Genomic DNA, 18752 nt, shown 5'->3' on the forward strand with positions numbered 1-18752 from the left:
GGGATGAGTGATGATATGATGAAATTGATAAATAGACATCACAAACGTTCATGTACAAGCCAGGTTTCGAACCCGGGATCCCAGCATCATATAACTATTTTCAAAGAAGAGTCGTCGGATTGATCTGCTCTATAAGTAGCCTTCGATGTTTCTGTAAGTATCAAATTACGTTTTATTGTGTCAACAACCAATGTTTGCGATTTCACTTCAGTCCTTATGTCAACATTTTTTTCCTGATTAATAACTTTACCAAAATCTAGTATTGATTGCAGACGTACCAGATTAATATTATATGAACTACTTGGAAGACATTGGGGGGGGGGGGGCATGAGGTGGAGGCGACCAAGTCTTACGGCTCCTCCCTTAAATGCCCTACTGATAACCGGTAACACTTTTAAAAATCCCACGCCACGCCACTGCTGCCTGAACACCAGATCCAAGATCTCAACCCCCCTAAAAACCCGCACTTTTTTCTCTTTGTAAAATATTCTCTTCATCTGACGAAGCTATAGCCATGCTTTTAAAATTGCAAGAAACAGAATTCTAGTGTTTGTACCCAGTGGCGAAGCGTAGAGTTGCTAGCAGGGCAGGCACAAAAGTGCGATAATATCCATTAGTTGCTTGAATATGTACGAAGGGGGAGGGGGTATGTCATGGCGAGTGGTTCAATGTCTCCCCAAGTCGCTTCTTTACTTGCCAGTGGCGTGACGTTTTAGAAAAGTGTTGACAATTTTGTATGTCTGTTAGACGTTATTTCCTCCCGCCCACCAGATTACATCGATCTTGATTTTTTGTTTATTTCCTTTTTTTTAAACCCCTGAGTGATTTATGCACACACCTCTAGAAGGAACTACCAATCATGAGACATCGCGAAAATCCATCGAATAGTGGTCGAACCCTGTTGTCAATTTTTCATAATTTTTTTTCTAAAATTATTTATTTTGCAATTGAGGTGTAAAGGGAAAGAAGAACCCCGTCATTTTCGGTTCGGTATGTGCCATGAGCAAAAGACAGGTACTGCACTTTCAGCGACTGTCAGTTTGGTACGAACTACTATTGCCAACTTAGTTTTTTGGGGCAAGACTTCCTCGCACCGAGGAAAACACCATTGTTATCTGTTGTCTAACCAAAGGAATGAATGGTTATAGTTAAATCCAGCCTTGGCTTTGCAGATAAATGAATTTCTGATACCTGTATGTGCAAGTAAACATAATTTAAATTTTTGTCATTTTTTTGTTCTGCTCTATGTTAATCGTGACGATGAGAATGTATGGAGAACGGAATTGAAGAATTAAAGATTATCAAGAAACATCAATCAGGTCACCTGGCTTCGTAACATTTTAGGATGACCACTACGGGGCGGAAGCTTTCAAGAAAAAACAAAGATAAAGGTGAGTGGTGACCTCTCAGTGTGAATACAAAACGTCGCATTGTAGTTTGTTCTGCCCCTCGTGTGAGTGCACACCTTTACCTGATAATATAACATAAGATGCTTGTTTTAGATGGTAACACGACATGTTACTATATAACATATAAACAGGTTAATAAATGTAGTTGCTTGAGAGAAATAGAATCCCAATTTTTAGGTGCGATTCGATTTAGCTCTTTCCTGCCATCCAACGTGACAACAATGGCGTGTTCCGCCAGAAATGAACCGGACATGACCCACGAGAATAACCCCGCAACACTCTTTGTCCTAAACCCCGAAAAAGCCTTCCCTTGCATGATACTCTCAAATCCAAGAAAAACCTAAGTTTTGTACAAAATATGGAGAATGTACAATGAAGTGGAAATCTCTGCACGAAAACAGGCTAATGTTTATATAAAATGCTGGTATGCCACAAATTTCCAACCCTGATGGAAATTCAGTGTTGCTGATATTCTTTCTATACGTCCTAGTGGGTAACACCGTGAGGCCGGCCTCATGAGCACGTTATAAGCATACGTACAAAACTCGTAAGATTAGGTTTCCCGCATATACGATCGTCAGTGGCGTATTTCGGGTGGGAACGCCAAGTCCAAAGGAAGGCCACGCCTTTTTTTTTTTACCTAATACTTTATTTATGGGATTAGTCGATATAGCCTAAGTAATGTCTATTTGAAAGTACAATTTCATTGTGTTTTGTTGTCTAAGTCGACCGGCTTTCGATTAAACATGATCCATGCATATTTAAAAACTAGCAAATGAGACTCACTGTGCAACAAAGGTTTGGAAGACTGGTATTTTATAGTTTTTTTAAATTAGGTTGTTCAATTCAGAACACCAGACGCCATTCGGAGTCTTTTGCCCATGTGTAGCAAAGCAATATTTTGTTTCTCTCAGCACACCCAGCTAACCAAGGAAACCTTTCGACATGACGCAAATCATTATAAAACATACCAGAATCATAAGTGCTTCTAGAACAATAGTGTGGATATTTATTATTGTGGATGATCTAACTATTTTATTTTACTATTGTAAAATGTTTTGTTGGCAAGAACAGAGAGGCAATCCAGATGTGAATTATCGGGGACATTTATGCGGGGAAGAAGCCGGAAAAATTCCGACCAATTCCGGGAATCGAACCCGGATCTCCCGCGTGGTTGTCAGACGCTCTACCGACCAGATCACCACGGCTCCTTGGATGAGTTCCATACTTTGATTATGTTAATTTAATTTAATATATTTCTTGTTTTTATGGATTTTCTTCACAAAATGTCTCACCTCGTTGACCAGACAATTATTTCGTAAGAAAGAAAAAAAATGCTCCCAGAATTTGATAAAAATCGAATGACTAGAAAGTGATATTGTTCTATTGCTTTCGTAAATACTATATTTATGTAGATCTCTACTACTTAATAGTAGTTGTGGTATTAGTAGTATTTTTAGTAGTAATTCAGCTAATTAATTAATTATAAGTATTATTAATTAATTGTGATTATTATTATTTAATTAAAGTATAATACAATAATGGTAATGTGAATTTGGAGAAAGTTTTAGAAATAACCCCTCCCCCCTTGATAAAATCCTGCGTACGCTACTGGTTTATCATAACGAAGTTTAACAAGCTCGAGAATATTTTTTAAGAAAGTTTGATTGAAGTCCACTTTATACCCATGATAGGCTAATCGAAACTGGACCTACAGTTTAGATTTGGATCCGAACCACTGTGAGACTCTTTGAGAGAATAGGTTTTTGTTTATTCTTCATTCTCTTTACTCCTCGTCAGTTCAGTTTATCGTGACAATGGGAGGAACTGTAATAACGGCATGCAATAATAACCATCCATTCCAGCCCTGGATCCATATCGCCACAGGGGTCACTTTCTTTTAAGTGGCTTCTCGGAAGGTCACCCGCCCCTCACGCCCCAATGTCCTTGAAGATGAAGCTATAAAGCACTTACACTCTAGATCGGCAGTTGTTATCAGCGCTCGCAGAAGCAAGATAGCCCTGTGACGGGGTTGAACATTACTCAGGCATTAGTGTTATCCACGTCGAGGTGGTAAGTGATAGATTTTACATCTCTTTACTTTTTTTTACCGCCGTTTGTATTTGTGCAGAGTTTTGGAGATTTTCACCAGGCAGTCCGTAGTTTCTCGAGTAGCACAATAATTAATTTTGTTTTGTATATCACACGATTACGAACAGTGGCGTCGCTAGGCCCTTTTAGGGTGGGCTTCAGCCCCCCCAATCCCTCGATAAGCCCCCCTCAATTTTTAGCTATTATTACATACAGTATTTCGATAAACATATTTGAACAATTGTTAATGCAGGAACATACCTCTAGATACATATTCTGGGAAAGAATCGCTTCGTTGTGACATAGTTTTTTTTAAACCACGATCTTACATCTGACACGTCATGTCTTTAGCTGGTAACAGTGCAAACGATCGCCGTCATTTGTTCTATTTTCACAACGGTTGCTACGCGAGGAAACGGTAGTGGTGCGTTTTGTGTTACGGAGTTTGTGATATTGTGTGTTTGTTATCAAAGCTTTTTGTGACATTTACTGTTGTTCGTACAACTATGGAAAAAAAATATTATTCAAAGTAAATGTTCGTGCAGAAGTAAAAAATCTAAGTAGCACTAGATGGGCTTGCCAAATAAGGTATCTACTTGCGGTGAGAAAAACTTATGATGCTCTTTTGAAATATCTGAGGAAACCATCAGATTCAGCAGATAAATGTACAGCCCTTTATGAATTTTTGAGAAAATTCTCAACCATGACGTCTCTGTTAATTTTCATTGAGCTTCTGTCCTTGACAGAAATTCTCAATAACAAGTTGCAGTCACCAAGCCTTGATATTGCGGAGGCAATTGCAGGTGTTAATGCAGTGCTTGACACTTTACGCGGTATGCGAAATGAAGAATATTTTAACTCTGTATACAAAGAGGCAGAGTCATTTGCGAAACAGAAGGTAACTCTCAATGAAACAAGTGTTGAATATTATTCAAAAGTTCACAACCGTGTTCACACATTACCATCATCACTGAAAGACCACGTTGTAAATGAAACCCTGGGGCACAAAACTGATACCGATAAACCTGCATTCTGCGGATATTTTTACACTATCATTGATCGAATGATAAATGAGCTGGAAAGTCGTTTTAAAGATAAAGCAACTTCCAGTGTTCTGGTTGGAATTCAGCATATGTCACCTTCTTTACTTACAACAAATTTTGACTTGTTTTTGAACCCTCAATTCTTGAGTGGTTTTTGTGACTATTTTCAATTACAAGTGCCGATCGCTGAAATCATGGTTGCAAAAAATTACCCAAAGAACTTGACATACACCATCACATCCATAGTACATTTAATGAACGCCATTCCAAAAGACATGTTTCCGAACTTATGCAGAATGTTGCAAATTGCAGTGACAATTCCTGTGACATCAGCATCGTGTGAGAGGAATTTTAACTGTTTGAAGAGAATCAAGAAATTTTTGCGTAATAGTATGAGCCAAGACAGACTTTCCTCACTTGACATACTGGCCATAGAAAAGGAAGAGTGCCATGAATTGTGTGTGGATTGTGTTATTGATAATTTTGCAAGAAATTCGAACCGCAGAGTACAGCTGATACATAAAGACATAGTTCACCAGCATTAGAAAAACAGGATAAGAATATCCATCTGTTTTCATAAAAATTAATGCAGTAAGTCTATGTTAGTTTTAATTCCTTATGATTGTTATATATTATTGTCTTATTAATCACTTTGCTATTTTCAAACATTAAAAATATTTACAATAGTAGCAAGTCATGTATCTGGTTGCAGCCCCCCCAAAGCAGATGACCTAGCGACGCCACTGATTACGAACAAACCTTATGTAATAGCTGTTACTAAGCAATACATTATAAACATCATCTGACCTTTATGTAAAGAGTTGTATTGCGAGCGATACAAGGAGAGTACTTTCAGAGAATTGCCTCAACGTTTAGTTTTCCAACTTTTTCCATGTGTGTTCGTTCGGCGTCCTCTTTGCCTCAGTGCCTAGAGCGACCGTCCCCTTGTGGTTACAGCTTTGTTCCTTGTCAGGCCAGTTTGATTTTATTTTTTAATATTGTCTACGATTATATTCTATCCCAGGAATCTCTGGAGCAAGGGAGCGAAAACTAGTCCTTGCGCAAGTGGCTACTCCAGACCCAATTAACGCTTTAGGGGGCAATGAGTACATGAAGAGGATAATGCGGCTGCTAGCACCAGGGCGTACTGCTTCGCTTCGCACACTTGGTTTCTCCTTTTCCCTGCCTCTTGCTCCAAAGATTCCCGGGACAGAGTATACACGCTTCGTTTTAACCCCATGCTGTTACCAACACACTTAGAAAGAGGGGGTGGGAGAACGAAATACACACAAAGACACGTTTTTGCATGTTCCTTTGTGGATGAGGTGCGATGACCTCGACACATGGAGTAGCAACTGATTATAGGTAAAGCATCGCTCGGACTCCCCCCCCCCCTCCCACACACCCACTCGGGCGTTTGAAAATAACTGAATCCTCTGTGACGTTTCACTTCAAAAATTAACCGTGCTTTTTTTTCTAGTATAATGTTAGGTGCAAAGCAGTGATGTGCGTCTACGCGTAAACAACGATAGTCTACATTCTACACGTAGACTATTTTATACACGTAGATTACGTAATCTATGTAAAGAACATGGCGAAAGGTGGTAACTTAGCAAAGGGCGCCGTGGAATTAAAAGAAAATTATACTACGTATCAGTTGCTGATGTTGAACTTTTCATGCTCTTTCTTCCAAATTCGAACAATTTCTCACCTAGGAAGAAACCTAATATAGGAAATATTCTAGTGTTTTATGGGGAAAAGACTACTCTTGGCTCACGACTACCATCTGTTGTTGTTTTTTGCATACTATTTATGTACATAGTTGATAATAATAGAAGAGACGAGAAATTTTGTTGCAAATAGGATTCTTTTCATTTCGTTAGGAACCAATATAGTTGAAAATGTCACTTTCCTTTCATGAAACCCCTGAAAATTAATTTTAATGCACTTTAGATTGTCTACGTAGTTATGTAAACTACAACCCAATGTAATCTAAGCGTAGATTACGTGTAGACAACGCATGTAGACGTAAACTTATAGTCTACGGCACATCACTGGTGCAAAGACCAGTCCTCACTGACGCAATTAAGTAGACAGAAAAAGATGCTAAAAAACCAAATACGAACTTAGTATTGTTCGGCTAACTGAAAACCTTGTCGGATTGCACTGAGTTTTTTCTTCCCATATTTGCTATACTACTTCCGCACCACCACACACGCAAATATTATAGGTGCACCGAAGAGGGGTTATGGGGTCAGAACCCCCTTTGAACTTAATTTTATTGAAAAAGTCATTATAATTATTTTGCTCCCATTTTGCAAACTAATAATGACATACAAAACGCATTTTCAGCAGCCTGTCCCCCTTAAAATCTTTCTGATTGCGTCCATATAGGCAAGCAAAGACTCTATACATTTTCTGAAAGTGCTCTTTGAAAACAATAATGACATGCAAGAAAGATATCGAGTTTAAATTCCGATGTTTATGACTTTCCCCTCATCACTTTTTATCATGGCGACTAAAGTTCTAAAATCAGGAAAGTGATGCCAAATAGCAAACATAAAATGCAAGTCAGGACAGCGAAAAAAAACTGATAAGAGGTTTTATGTAATTTGCTCTTGAACAGTTTTTTTTAGTACAAGATATTCCATTGTTTCACTTCAGATAAAATGCAATACGCTCTACCCCCACACAGATAGTTATGCTTATCAAAATGTATTGATTGGCTCTCGTACTTGCCGGCAAGAGATTAGTATACTTAAAGAAAACGCTACTAAAACTAAAAAGATAGATAAATGCTTTTGATTTGTTATTTACGTTTTATAATTGCGGGGCGATATCGTAAAGTTTTAATTTTCACCATGAACAGAGTGAGATGGAAAATGTAGTATGTTGAACTTAAGCCTTCTCCGCGAGTGGCCCTGTAGAGAAACACATATCTGCCAACGTTTCTTGGCGTTCCGCAACCAATCATTATAGAAGTCTTGCGATTGTCTCGAAAGCCAATCTTTCACTTCCATAATGACATCATCTGCGTTTTCAAATCGATCCTGAGGTAGCTTGATCCAAGGGAAGACAAAGAAGTCGCTGGGTGCGAGATCAGGCCAAGAGGGGCGATGAGGCAAAATTTCGTAGCCACACCTGTCAGCTGCCACACCGGATCCTTCTGCACGTAGATTGTAAGCTAGGTTTTTAAAAAAATCTATTTAGCCTCACTTTTCTGGTACATTTGGCTAATCAAAGATTGCTAAAATTCACGATTGTTGAAGTTGAAACGCCCTCCGACTGGCCTGACGTCACTCGTCATGAAATCGAGCAATGGTTCCTGCTCGCCCCGTAAACTTAGCATGGGCCGTGAAAGCGGCAGCAAAAAATCATTTACTGTGTAAAACATAAGTATCTTACGCGCAGTGCAAAAACGTGTGATCCATTTTTTGAACATGGATTATCTCATACATTCATTTAGTATAATTCAACCAGTTGATAGAATTTTCCACTACAGCAGCAGCCAATGACTGAAAGAGTGAACAGCACTGTTTATTGCCAGTAGGCAGATAGGTTCTGAGAGGCAAGAAAAGGAACAGTAGTTAGATATTCACTTTCTTGAACTACATTTATTTTTGTCACAATATTTTGTTTACAAAGTTCACAATTATATTAGAACACTCGGGTTAACATGTCAATTCCCTCAATATAATGTAAGTGGTGATTTGGTAAAAAGTACGTTAGAGTTATACACTCTGTAAAAAAAAATTAGCATCACTGCATTCTTATTACGGATGTAGACAATTTTGAGTTTTGCATGCATGCATCTTTCCTGCACAACTTGAAATCAATTGATTGAAGTATTGGTCTGGTATCACTGCGTAGTGTGGTGTTATTCTTTTGTTGATTTAGTGTTTGGAGTGTCCGCTAGAGGGTGTTGCAATCAGTTACTGCTGCAAGGCTTTGTAATCAATTGTCAGGAATCTGTAAAACGATTGTTAGTAGTGCAACTTGTGACGTGTTTTATGTTGCAACTACATGTTCATTATTGACAGTTTGGATACCTTATCATATTTGTAAAGTGTTCTGGTGGTATGTAGTGTATTTGAGTTTGTTTTCTCGAAAAAATGGGCAGAAAGTGTGACATTTCACCACGTAAGCAAGGAATGGTTCTTGCTTTGCATATGGATGGTCATTCTCAGAGAGAAATTGGCCGACAACTTCAAATGCATCAATCCACAGTTAGCCGCTGTCTGCAAAAGTAACAAGAACATGGAAAATCATCACTGAGAAGTCACTGTGGCAGAAAGAAAAAGACATCACCTAGACTGGATCGTATTATAAAGGACATGGCACTGAAGAACAGAGGAATGAGTTCACGCCAAATTTCACATAAACTACAAAATAAGGTGGGAGTTAATCTTACTCATGCTACTGTAGTATCCCGACTAAAGAAACAGGGTGTTTCTAAACACGTCCAACGTAAAAAACCCAGACTAACTGACGCACATGCAAAAGCTAGACATGAGTTTGTCACACGTTATGGCGCATGGAATGATACAGATTGGGAACATGTGATATTTTCTGATGAAAAATGATTTAAATTGCTGGGGAATGACATCTCAGTTAAACTGTGGATGCGGAAGGGAGAAGAACTTGCAAAATCTTGTATTTTAGAAACTCAAACGTTTTGTGGCAGGGTTATGATTTGGGCATGTTTCTCTGCAAAATGGATTGGCAGGATGCATTTTGCACATGGACCGTTAAGGCTGATCAATATCTGGAAATCCTGAATCGGAAAGTTCTACAAACTGCAGGAGATAATTTTTCTGGACAGAATTTGGACTACTTTATTTTTCAAGACGATAATGCAAACTGTCACCGTGCTCAGGTGGTGAATAACTGGTTTCATGATATGAATATTGAAAGACTTTGGTGGCCACCCAACTCTCCAGACATGAATCCTATAGAAAACCTGTGGGCTATGATGTGCAAAAAACTTGGTAATCAGACGTACAGGTCAAAAGAGGAACTTATGGCAGCAATTGTACATGTTTGGAATGAAATTGAGGTCGAATATTGTCAAAATCTCATTCATAGCATGCCTCGAAGGTTGGAAGCACTTAGGAAGGCCAGCGGTGGCCACACTAAGTACTAGTCAATGTATTTACTTACTATCATTTCAAATTGACATATCATGATGCATTTTAAACCTTTGTTCAATCTTTTTACTTGCAAAAATTGTCTTTGTGCGAAAACGTTCCACAAGCTATATTTGCAATAATTTTGTTATTAGTTCTGTCAAGTGCATTATGTACGTAACTATGACTTAAATAATAAAAAATATATTGTACAGATATAGTGTTTTATATAATTGTTAGGAAAACAAATCGACAAGTGGAATTAAATCAATAAAACAACTGATAATTCACGAGCGAAATGCTGACAACCAAAAATAATGAAGTGATGCTATTTTTTTTTTACAGAGTGTAGAATTCCCCTGCAGTAAACGACAATTCTTCAGCTAAAACTAGGTCATTCAAACATGACCGGGGCTGATTTTTCTTTAAACAACCAGCCATGCGCAGCAGTTATGCGTTCTTGGAAGAAGTGAGCCACAACCCCGACCCTCCTTCCCGCGCAGGTTAGAACCTGCTCGTCTGAGTGTTGCTAGAGTGATGAGCGAACAGAAGGTGCCGCGCAACGTGGAACAACGCACTGTGATCAAATTTCTCGTTGGAGATAACTTCCAGCCATCTGCAATTTTGCAGAGACTCAAACAACAGTATGGGTAAGAGTGTCTCTCATGAACCCGTGTGTTTGAGTGGTGTAAGTACTTCTCGCGTGGAGAATGAACCGCATGATCGTCGGCCGCGAACATCCGTCACCCAGACCCAAGAAAGCGCGGAGGACCCGTTCGGAAGGAAAACTGATTTCAACGGTTTTTTTTTTTTTTTTTTTTATTTTTTTTTTATTTTTTTTTTTTTTTTTTTATACTGGCAGGGGGTTATCTATATCCATGTAGACTTTCTTACAGATGCCAGAACAGTCACTGCAGCTTATTACTCAAAACTCCTGACAACAGAAGTGAAGGAAAAGATCCGATCCAAGCGGGAGAGAGGTGGAAAGCGGGCAGCCTTCCTTCAAGACAATGCGCGGCCTCATACAGCCAAATCAATCATGTCAACCCTCAGCAAATTGAAATAGGACCTTCTGCCATACCCGTCATACAGTCCCGATTTGGACCAAAGTGATTTCTACCTGTTTGGAAGGCTTAAATCAGACTTGGAAGGCATGCGGTTTGCGGATAACGACGCCGTCATCGGCAGTGTTCGGGAGTGGATACGCAGACAACCGAAAAACTTTTATGAAAAGGGCTCCAGAATGTTGGAAAAAACGTATGGACTCTGGAGGGGAGTAGTTTGAAGGGTGACATGTACAAATAAGTATTTGACAATAAAGGATTTGGTAAAAAAAAATCAGTCCCGGTCATATTTGAATGACCTAGTATTTTGTGAAATAATTACAAATGTGATTTATATTGTTGTTGGATGGATAAAAATATGAAATTTTACCAGTGGAGACGATTATGGGTACAGTTTGACCCCGCACTATGGCCTGTTAATGCTAAGGCTTGTCTCTAAGAGAAAGCAAACTGTCATTGACCTCCTGTCACGAGCCGCAAATAAAATGCTGTGTCATCACAAAAACGCGAGCCAGCTCCCGGGTGACGAAAGGTCGCCAAAGGAAGGCTTAAAAGAGTGAGGAAGGCGAGCGGTTGGACTAAGTGGTTCGACTCGTGAAGTGTGTCCGTGCGAAGGTTGGGTAGTGCCCATAGTACACACCTCCAACGGACGAGACGGCGCCGACGGACCAGGTACAGTGGACACTAGTAATCAGCAGTGGCGAAGCTAAGGCGTATATACTGGGTAGGCTGAAAAATCAACTTATATTTTTTTATACAGTAGGTTCATGCGTCGTTTCTTGTTGGTCGCAAAAGTATCAATTACTCTTTCCTTGAAGCCTTGATCAATAGAAAGTTCTTTAACCAGTTTTTTTTTAAATGGCTATTGTACTGAGAGAACTTAATCTTTCATTTTTCATTGAATTACGGAGATAATTTTTTACTCTCTTGAGGGTGCTCATACTTCTTTCGGAGGAAGCTGTTGTAACAGGGAATGTCAAGACCAACTTGATAAGTTGTGTTACTTCTTTGTAGATTGTTTGAAGATCATTGCTAACTGTTGGAGTTGCGTTGATTCTTGTAAGAAAACACAATAACAAATGCACACGCTGATTCTTTTGAGACATCTATTTTCTACCTGTAATGCACTAACTACCATGAAGTATCACTGAAAGGCAATTCTAATCACTTTAGACGACGTATGTTCTTAGTAATGTCCAGCTGTGGTTACCGTGATTCGCGCCATGTTGCTTCTCACTAACTAACCGTTTTCTTTTCTTGGCGCCCACGCAAACAGCTGATACATGGTCCACATACGCCATCTCTTGAGAATAAAAGTAATTTAACCCACATCATCAAAACCAAATAATGAAAACAAGAACACATTCCTATACATATTCCCCCTTCTTGATTGGATAAATTCCAATCAACAGATTTGCTAATTCAATTGTCATTAGGTAAGGGAATCAATTTGTTCACTGGTCTTTTAGTAAAACCAGTTTTTGATCTAATTTTGGCCACACGCACTACACCATCTTTACCAGGAAACGTCTCTTCCACTACTGCTATTTTCCATGTAAGTGGAGGTGCGTTGTCTTCTTTGACCAGAACCACCATGCCTGGTTGAAGATTTTCTGTTGAAGCCGTCCATTTACGACGCTGTTGTAGTTCGTGGAGATAATCCTTCGACCATCTTTTCCAAAAATGTTGTTGTAATTGCTGAATGTGTTGCCATCTAGAAAGACTGTTTTGGGGCAAGTTAGTTAAATCAGGCTCAGGTATGGACATGAGAGGTGACCCTATAAGAAAGTGACCAGGTGTTAAGTAAAAGGTGTCACTGGGATTATCAGATATTGAGGTCAGGGGTCGGGAATTGAGGAATGCTTCAATTTGCGATAATAATGTTGCAAGCTCTTCGTATGTCAAAGTAGCATTTCCCACTATCCTCTTAAAGTGATATTTCATAGACTTTACAGCGGCTTCTCACAATCCTGCAAAGTGGGGCGCGTTAGCTGGAATGAAGTGCCAGTTGATTCCATCTTTTATTGTAAAATCTTCAAGTCCACCTTTTAGCTGTTCTGCTTTGAAGAGTTGACTGAGCTCTCTCAGTTCTCTATTAGCTCCAACAAAATTAGTCCCGTTGTCACTGTATATGTTTTGACATTTTCCTCTTCTAGAAACAAATCTGCGTAGAGCAGCGATAAATGCCTCTGATGTTAAGGAAATAACTGCTTCAATATGCACTGCCTTAGTAGCCATGCACACAAATATAGCTACATATCCCTTGGTAGTGATTCTGCTTCTTCTGTTTGTTCTTATGATACAAGGACCAGCATAATCTACTGCTGTATTTAAAAATGGACGTGATGGTGTGACTCTTGGGCTTGGTAATTGCCCCATGAGTTGATGTGACGCCTTGGCTTGCAACTTAAAACATATTAAGCATTTATGCAAGACAGATCTTACTGTTTGTCTGATATGTGGAATCCAGTATTCCTGTCTTAAAGAGCTTATCAACAATTGAGGCCCTGCATGTAATAAACGACGATGTTCTGATTCAATTATGAGTTGCGTCAGATGATGTTTGGTAGGCAAAATTAATTGATATTTGCTCTCATATGGCAATTCTGAATTTTCGAGTCTTCCATCAACTCGTAACAGCTGTCTGTCATCAATAAATGGATGAAGATCCTTGATAGGACTATTTTTTGATACTTGCTTTCCTTCTTCTAAGTCATGAATTTCTTGGGGAAATGAAATGCGTTGCACAATTAAGATACATTTCATCAGTACTGCACTTAATTCAACATAAGAAAATCTTCCTGTTCTCTTCGAAGTAGGATTCTTAACATTGTAAATGAATCTGTAGCATGTCGCTACTACACGAAGCAATCTCTGTAATGTGGAAAATCTCAGCATGAAATGTGCTTCTGTTCCATGTATCTTGTTAAACATTGATGTAACAATCTTCCTTTGTTCTGTTATGCATTCTTCAAGTTCGCTATTTTCCATAACATGTAATGGCCAAGTATCTTCTTTTAACCACGTAGGTCCATTCCACCAAATTTCCGAATCCTTGAGGGCTCTTGTTTCTACTCCCCTTGTTATCAAATCTGCTGGATTGCACTTAGATGTGAGATGATGCCATTGGTTAATCACAGAAAGTTCCTGAATCTGTGCAACACGATTACCTACGAAGGTTTTCCATCGAGTGGGGGACGCTGCTAGCCACCCAAGTTCGATTTTAGAATCTGTCCAAAAATAAGTACTGTCAATTGGAATTCTCAAAATTGTTGTTGTTTTCTTAATTAGTTTAGCTAATAGAAGAGCACCGCACAATTCTAGTCGTGGCAAAGTAACTTTTTTGATTGGCGCTACTCTTGACTTTGCGCACAGTAATTTAACATTGATTCTTCCTGACTCATCTCTTGATCTGATATAAATGCAACAACCATAAGCTTCTTCTGCTGCGTCGCAGAATCCATGTATCTGAATGTCATTTGTCTTTTCTGTTGTCAGTACAAATCTCTCTGGGCCTCCCCCATGGCGCAGTGGTAGCGTCATTGCCTTGTAGTCAAGGGGTCCCGGGTTCGATACCCGGTGGAGGCACAAGTGGTTCGGATCCCACTTTAAACTGTAGGTCCAGTCCCGATTAGCCTTACTGTGCACAAAGTGGACTTAAAACAGCAACTCAAACTACAAATCTCTCTATTTGGATGTGAACTATATCTGGTAGTTGTTGATACAAATTTGTCCATTGGTTTCTTAAATCTGAATCTAATTGTTCATCCCACTCCAATTTACAACTCCAGAGTTTCTGCAAAAACATCTTGTATAAAATGACAGTTGGACTGATAAGTCCCAGTGGATCAAATATGGAGCTAACAATTGACACAACTTGTCGTTTGGTTATGTTCGTTAATGGTGAACAAAAGTCTCCATCTTTCGCTACTTTGCACGAAATTAAAAATTTGTCTGTTGATGGTTGCCAGATGAGGCCTAATGTGTTTATTTCTGCTTCATTATTGAACTGAAATGGTAAATGAACTTCTCTGTGTTTTTCTGGTACTGCTTGCACCAATTCCTCACAATTGGAGCACCATTTGCGTAAAATAAATCCACCTCGTTTCAAGAGTTCATTCAGTTCAGTCTGTAAGTTGAGCATAGTTTCAATGTTATCACCTCCTGATGCTACATTGTCACAATAAAAATCCCTTAATAATATGCTGGATGCATTGGGAAAGTTTTCGTTTTCCTGTCTTGCAAGCATTTGTAATGCTGCAACAGCTTGGTACGGCGATGAGGTTAAGCCATAAGTTACAGTTAATAATTCATAAGTTTGTATTTCTTCGTTTGGTGATTTTCTCCACAATATTCTTTGATATTTAGTGTCATCAGGATGGACTCTAATGTTGCGAAACATCTGGGCTATATCTGCTGTAAAAACTATCTTGTGCATCCTGAAGCTCAGTACAATAGAGTATAGATCTTCTTGGACTGTAGGCCCTGTCATTAGAACATCATTAATGGATAGTCCACTGTCTGTTTTCCATGATCTATCAAATACAACTCTCACAGGTGTTGTAGTACTTTCTCTAATAATAGCATGATGCGGTAGGTAATATGACTCCTTGTTCTCTTCATCAGTTGTCTTAATTTGCTTCATGTGGCCTAATGATTCATAATTGTCCATGAATTCACAATAGTTCTGCCTGAGTGTTGGCTGTGTTGTTAATCTTCTTTCCAACTGATGAAATCTTTTGTCTGCTTGTTGAAACGAATTCCCTAATTCAGTATGATTTGGTTTGAATGGTAGCCTAACCATAAATCTACCATCCTTCTGCCTGATGGTTGTTTCTTGAAAATGCCTTTCACAATCCATTTCTTCTTTGCTCTTGGTCTTTATGAATACTTCCTCTAACTCAAAAAACCTCTGTAATTGTAATTGAAGGCTATCTTCAGTACGTACAAAACATGAAGTAACTGTTGTAGGTGCTTCACATTGTTGAGGCATAGCTCCTGCTAAAATGTATCCTAACTCTGTATATTGAAGTACAGGATAATTTCCTATTCTTGTTCTTCTATCTGAACGTAGTAGCAAGAAAAATAGTTCAGATCCAATCAACAAATCTATGCTGCCTGGCTGATGAAATGAAGGATCAGCAAGCTGAATATCCCTTGGAAGATTCCAAGTACTGCAGTCGATTACCTGTGTAGGCAAGTCGCCTGTGATTTTTGGTAACACAAGACACTTCACTGTTGTTGTATAATTAGATGTTCTAGACTGGATTACAACATCTACACAATGTTTAGTTTCAAGACACGAATTGTTTATCCCCTGAACTGGAACATAGTTTTCTTTCTTCAGTCGTAGTTTTTGCACTAATGATGTAGTTACAAAATTTGACTGACTCCCACTATCTAAGAGAACTCTGCAATAATGAAATTGTCCATTGTTGCCTTTTACCTTCACTAAGGCAGTTGACAATAAAACTTGTGAAGTGTGTCTTTCTTTGACTGTACAATATGAAGATTGAGGTGCTTCATCTCTTGCCACATTGTTGCTTTCTTGAGGAGACACATTGGAATTCAATTGTTGTCTATTGCTTGTATTGTTACTGACACTCGCCGATCTTGGTCTTTCAGGTGTATCCCTGTGCAAGAGAGTATTATGTTTCAAATTACAAATTTTGCAATTTCCAGATTTACAAAATTTCACTGAATGTTTTGAAGATAAACAATTAAAACAAAGACCTTTCTTCTTCACAAATTCTTGCTTCTGTTTATAACTTGCCTGTAAGAAAGTCTCACATTGGTACAAAGTATGATTTGCGGAACAGTACATGCACTGAATGTTAGTGGATGTTGCTAAATACGTGTTGCTTTGTTTCATGAATTTACCTTGTTTATCATGTGATTGAAACTGCTTAGCATTGGTGTCACTATGTGTCGGTTTCATGTTTTCTAAAGCTTGACACCTGCGCTCTACAAATGCAAATAATTCTGACAAGGTAGGAAAGTAATCATGCTCTTGTGATAATTCAAATTCCTTACGAGTATTGTGATCCAAATGAGATACAAAATGTTGGGATAAAATGACTTCATCCAAAGGCACCTCAAGTTTAAGAGCCTTTAAAGCATTCAGATTTGAGGTTGCTGTATTTACAAACTGTCTCAATTCATTTGCATCTTCTTTACGCACCGACTTTATGTGTAATAGTTCACTAACATAATGTGATGCAATAAGCCTGCTATTATCATATCTTTCAGTGAGCAAGTTCCATGCTACTGTATAATTTGCCTCACTGACTTGCAAGTTTGAAATGAGCTTACTGGCTTGTCCCTTTAAAGAGGAACGCAAATAATGTAATTTTTGTATTACTGGTAATGTATTGTTATCATGGACCAACACTTTAAAATTGTCCTTGAATGGAAGCCAGTTTTCGTAATTTCCATCAAAAGAGGGTATGGAAATGTTTGGAAGTCTAAGTTGAGAATGAACTGACGTAACAGAACTAGTACTAACACTGGGCTGATTCATTTGATCATGCCGCATCACTATTGTCTCCATTTGAGACCTAATGCTGTAGTACTTTTCTTCAAATTCTATTCTGTGAACTTCCTCTTCGGATGCTTCCGATTGAAGTTCCAAACTGGTTTGAACGTCATTGAATTTGTCCCACATCTCAGTCAAGTGACTTAATCTCAGTTTAATTTCCTGAACACTCTGTATATTAATGTCAAATGCATCGACGAATGCTTTCATACGGGTCAATTGCCCTTTGTAGCTTCCTCGCACAACTTTTAAACGTTTAATCTCTGCCTCTGTCATGGTGAAAGGATAACTGATAAGGTTTCACAACAATGCAATTAATGAACGTAATGTAATGTAAAGAAAGGAAAAGGAAATGGTACTAAAATGAGCCTGATTACCTGCAAACTTCAGCGCTGCCGATGTTGGACACACAATCGTCTCGCCGGTTGGAAACACTGCTGCACTGCTCGCACGAAGAATCAGCTGATTTCCTTCCCCGCCTTCTGAATATGCTTGCTACGCAATAAATTTAGTATCGAGATTCCGGAATGTCCCTTCTGCCACCCGCACGAAACGTTCAGTTCTTGAGACACGAATCCACACAACTGGACCACGCTATGTCAATGCAAAACTAGAACACACCGTTCACCACAAAGTTTACAGTTCATAAAGTCAGGTAGATGTAAGACATCCAAGGCTTGGAGGACCATAAAAATGTTGGAGTTGCGTTGATTCTTGTAAGAAAACACAATAACAAATGCACACGCTGATTCTTTTGAGACATCTATTTTCTACCTGTAATGCACTAACTACCATGAAGTATCACTGAAAGGCAATTCTAATCACTTTAGACGACGTATGTTCTTAGTAATGTCCAGCTGTGGTTACCGTGATTCGCGCCATGTTGCTTCTCACTAACTAACCGTTTTCTTTTCTTGGCGCCCACGCAAACAGCTGATACATGGTCCACATACGCCATCTCTTGAGAATAAAAGTAATTTAACCCACATCATCAAAACCAAATAATGAAAACAAGAACACATTCCTATACACTAACTATGAATTTTAGAAGGTCTGCAGGAGGTAAATGCTTTTCTTCATCAGCATAGATATTCTATAAGTCATTTTCTAATCGTTCTTTGTTGAAAAATGGATATGTGGACAGAAGGTTATTTAATTTCATCGCAGGAAAATGTAGTTTACATTCCCCAAAGCTATTTTGGTCTAGCAATTCAACAAATTTTATCTTTTCAAGATCTCCAAAACGTATTTCCATTTGTACAGTCACTGTGTCCAAGATTTCGTAGGTTAAGCATCTGAGAGCTACGAAGTCTTGTTCACTTACATTTATTTCACTGCAAATCCTCTTAGTTTTCAACACATAATTTCAGAGTATTATATTTTTATAACATAAATACACTATGTAACACACACACAAACACACGCGCGAATGCACTTAAATTAAATTATCATTCAACAATGCAGCGCATGAACGACGGACTTTG

General features: G+C 38.7%; 2 protein-coding genes across 2 annotated transcripts in view; one reads left to right on the top strand and one right to left on the bottom strand.

Annotated features, from left to right (window-relative positions):
- Nucleotides 1–3403: 3403 nt before the first annotated feature.
- LOC145986819 (uncharacterized) overlaps nucleotides 3404–18752 on the top strand; it is a 51673-nt gene continuing 36324 nt past the window's right edge. The window contains exon 1 of the mRNA XM_083121305.1: nucleotides 3404–3482. The gene's annotated coding sequence lies outside the window, so the exon portion shown is untranslated. The remainder of the gene's footprint in view (nucleotides 3483–18752) is intronic.
- Nucleotides 14404–17544, bottom strand: LOC145997292 (uncharacterized). The gene is made up of 2 exons (XM_083134225.1): nucleotides 17219–17544; nucleotides 14404–16366 (listed from the first exon to the last, which is right to left on the bottom strand). Exons 1-2 carry the CDS (start codon nucleotides 17542–17544, stop codon nucleotides 14404–14406), a joined length of 2289 nt encoding a protein of 762 aa, XP_082990351.1.

This window comes from Lepisma saccharinum, chromosome 1 (genome assembly GCF_977018435.1).
Source record: "Lepisma saccharinum chromosome 1, izLepSacc3.1, whole genome shotgun sequence".
In the NCBI taxonomy this organism is placed as follows: Eukaryota; Metazoa; Arthropoda; class Insecta; order Zygentoma; family Lepismatidae; genus Lepisma; species Lepisma saccharinum.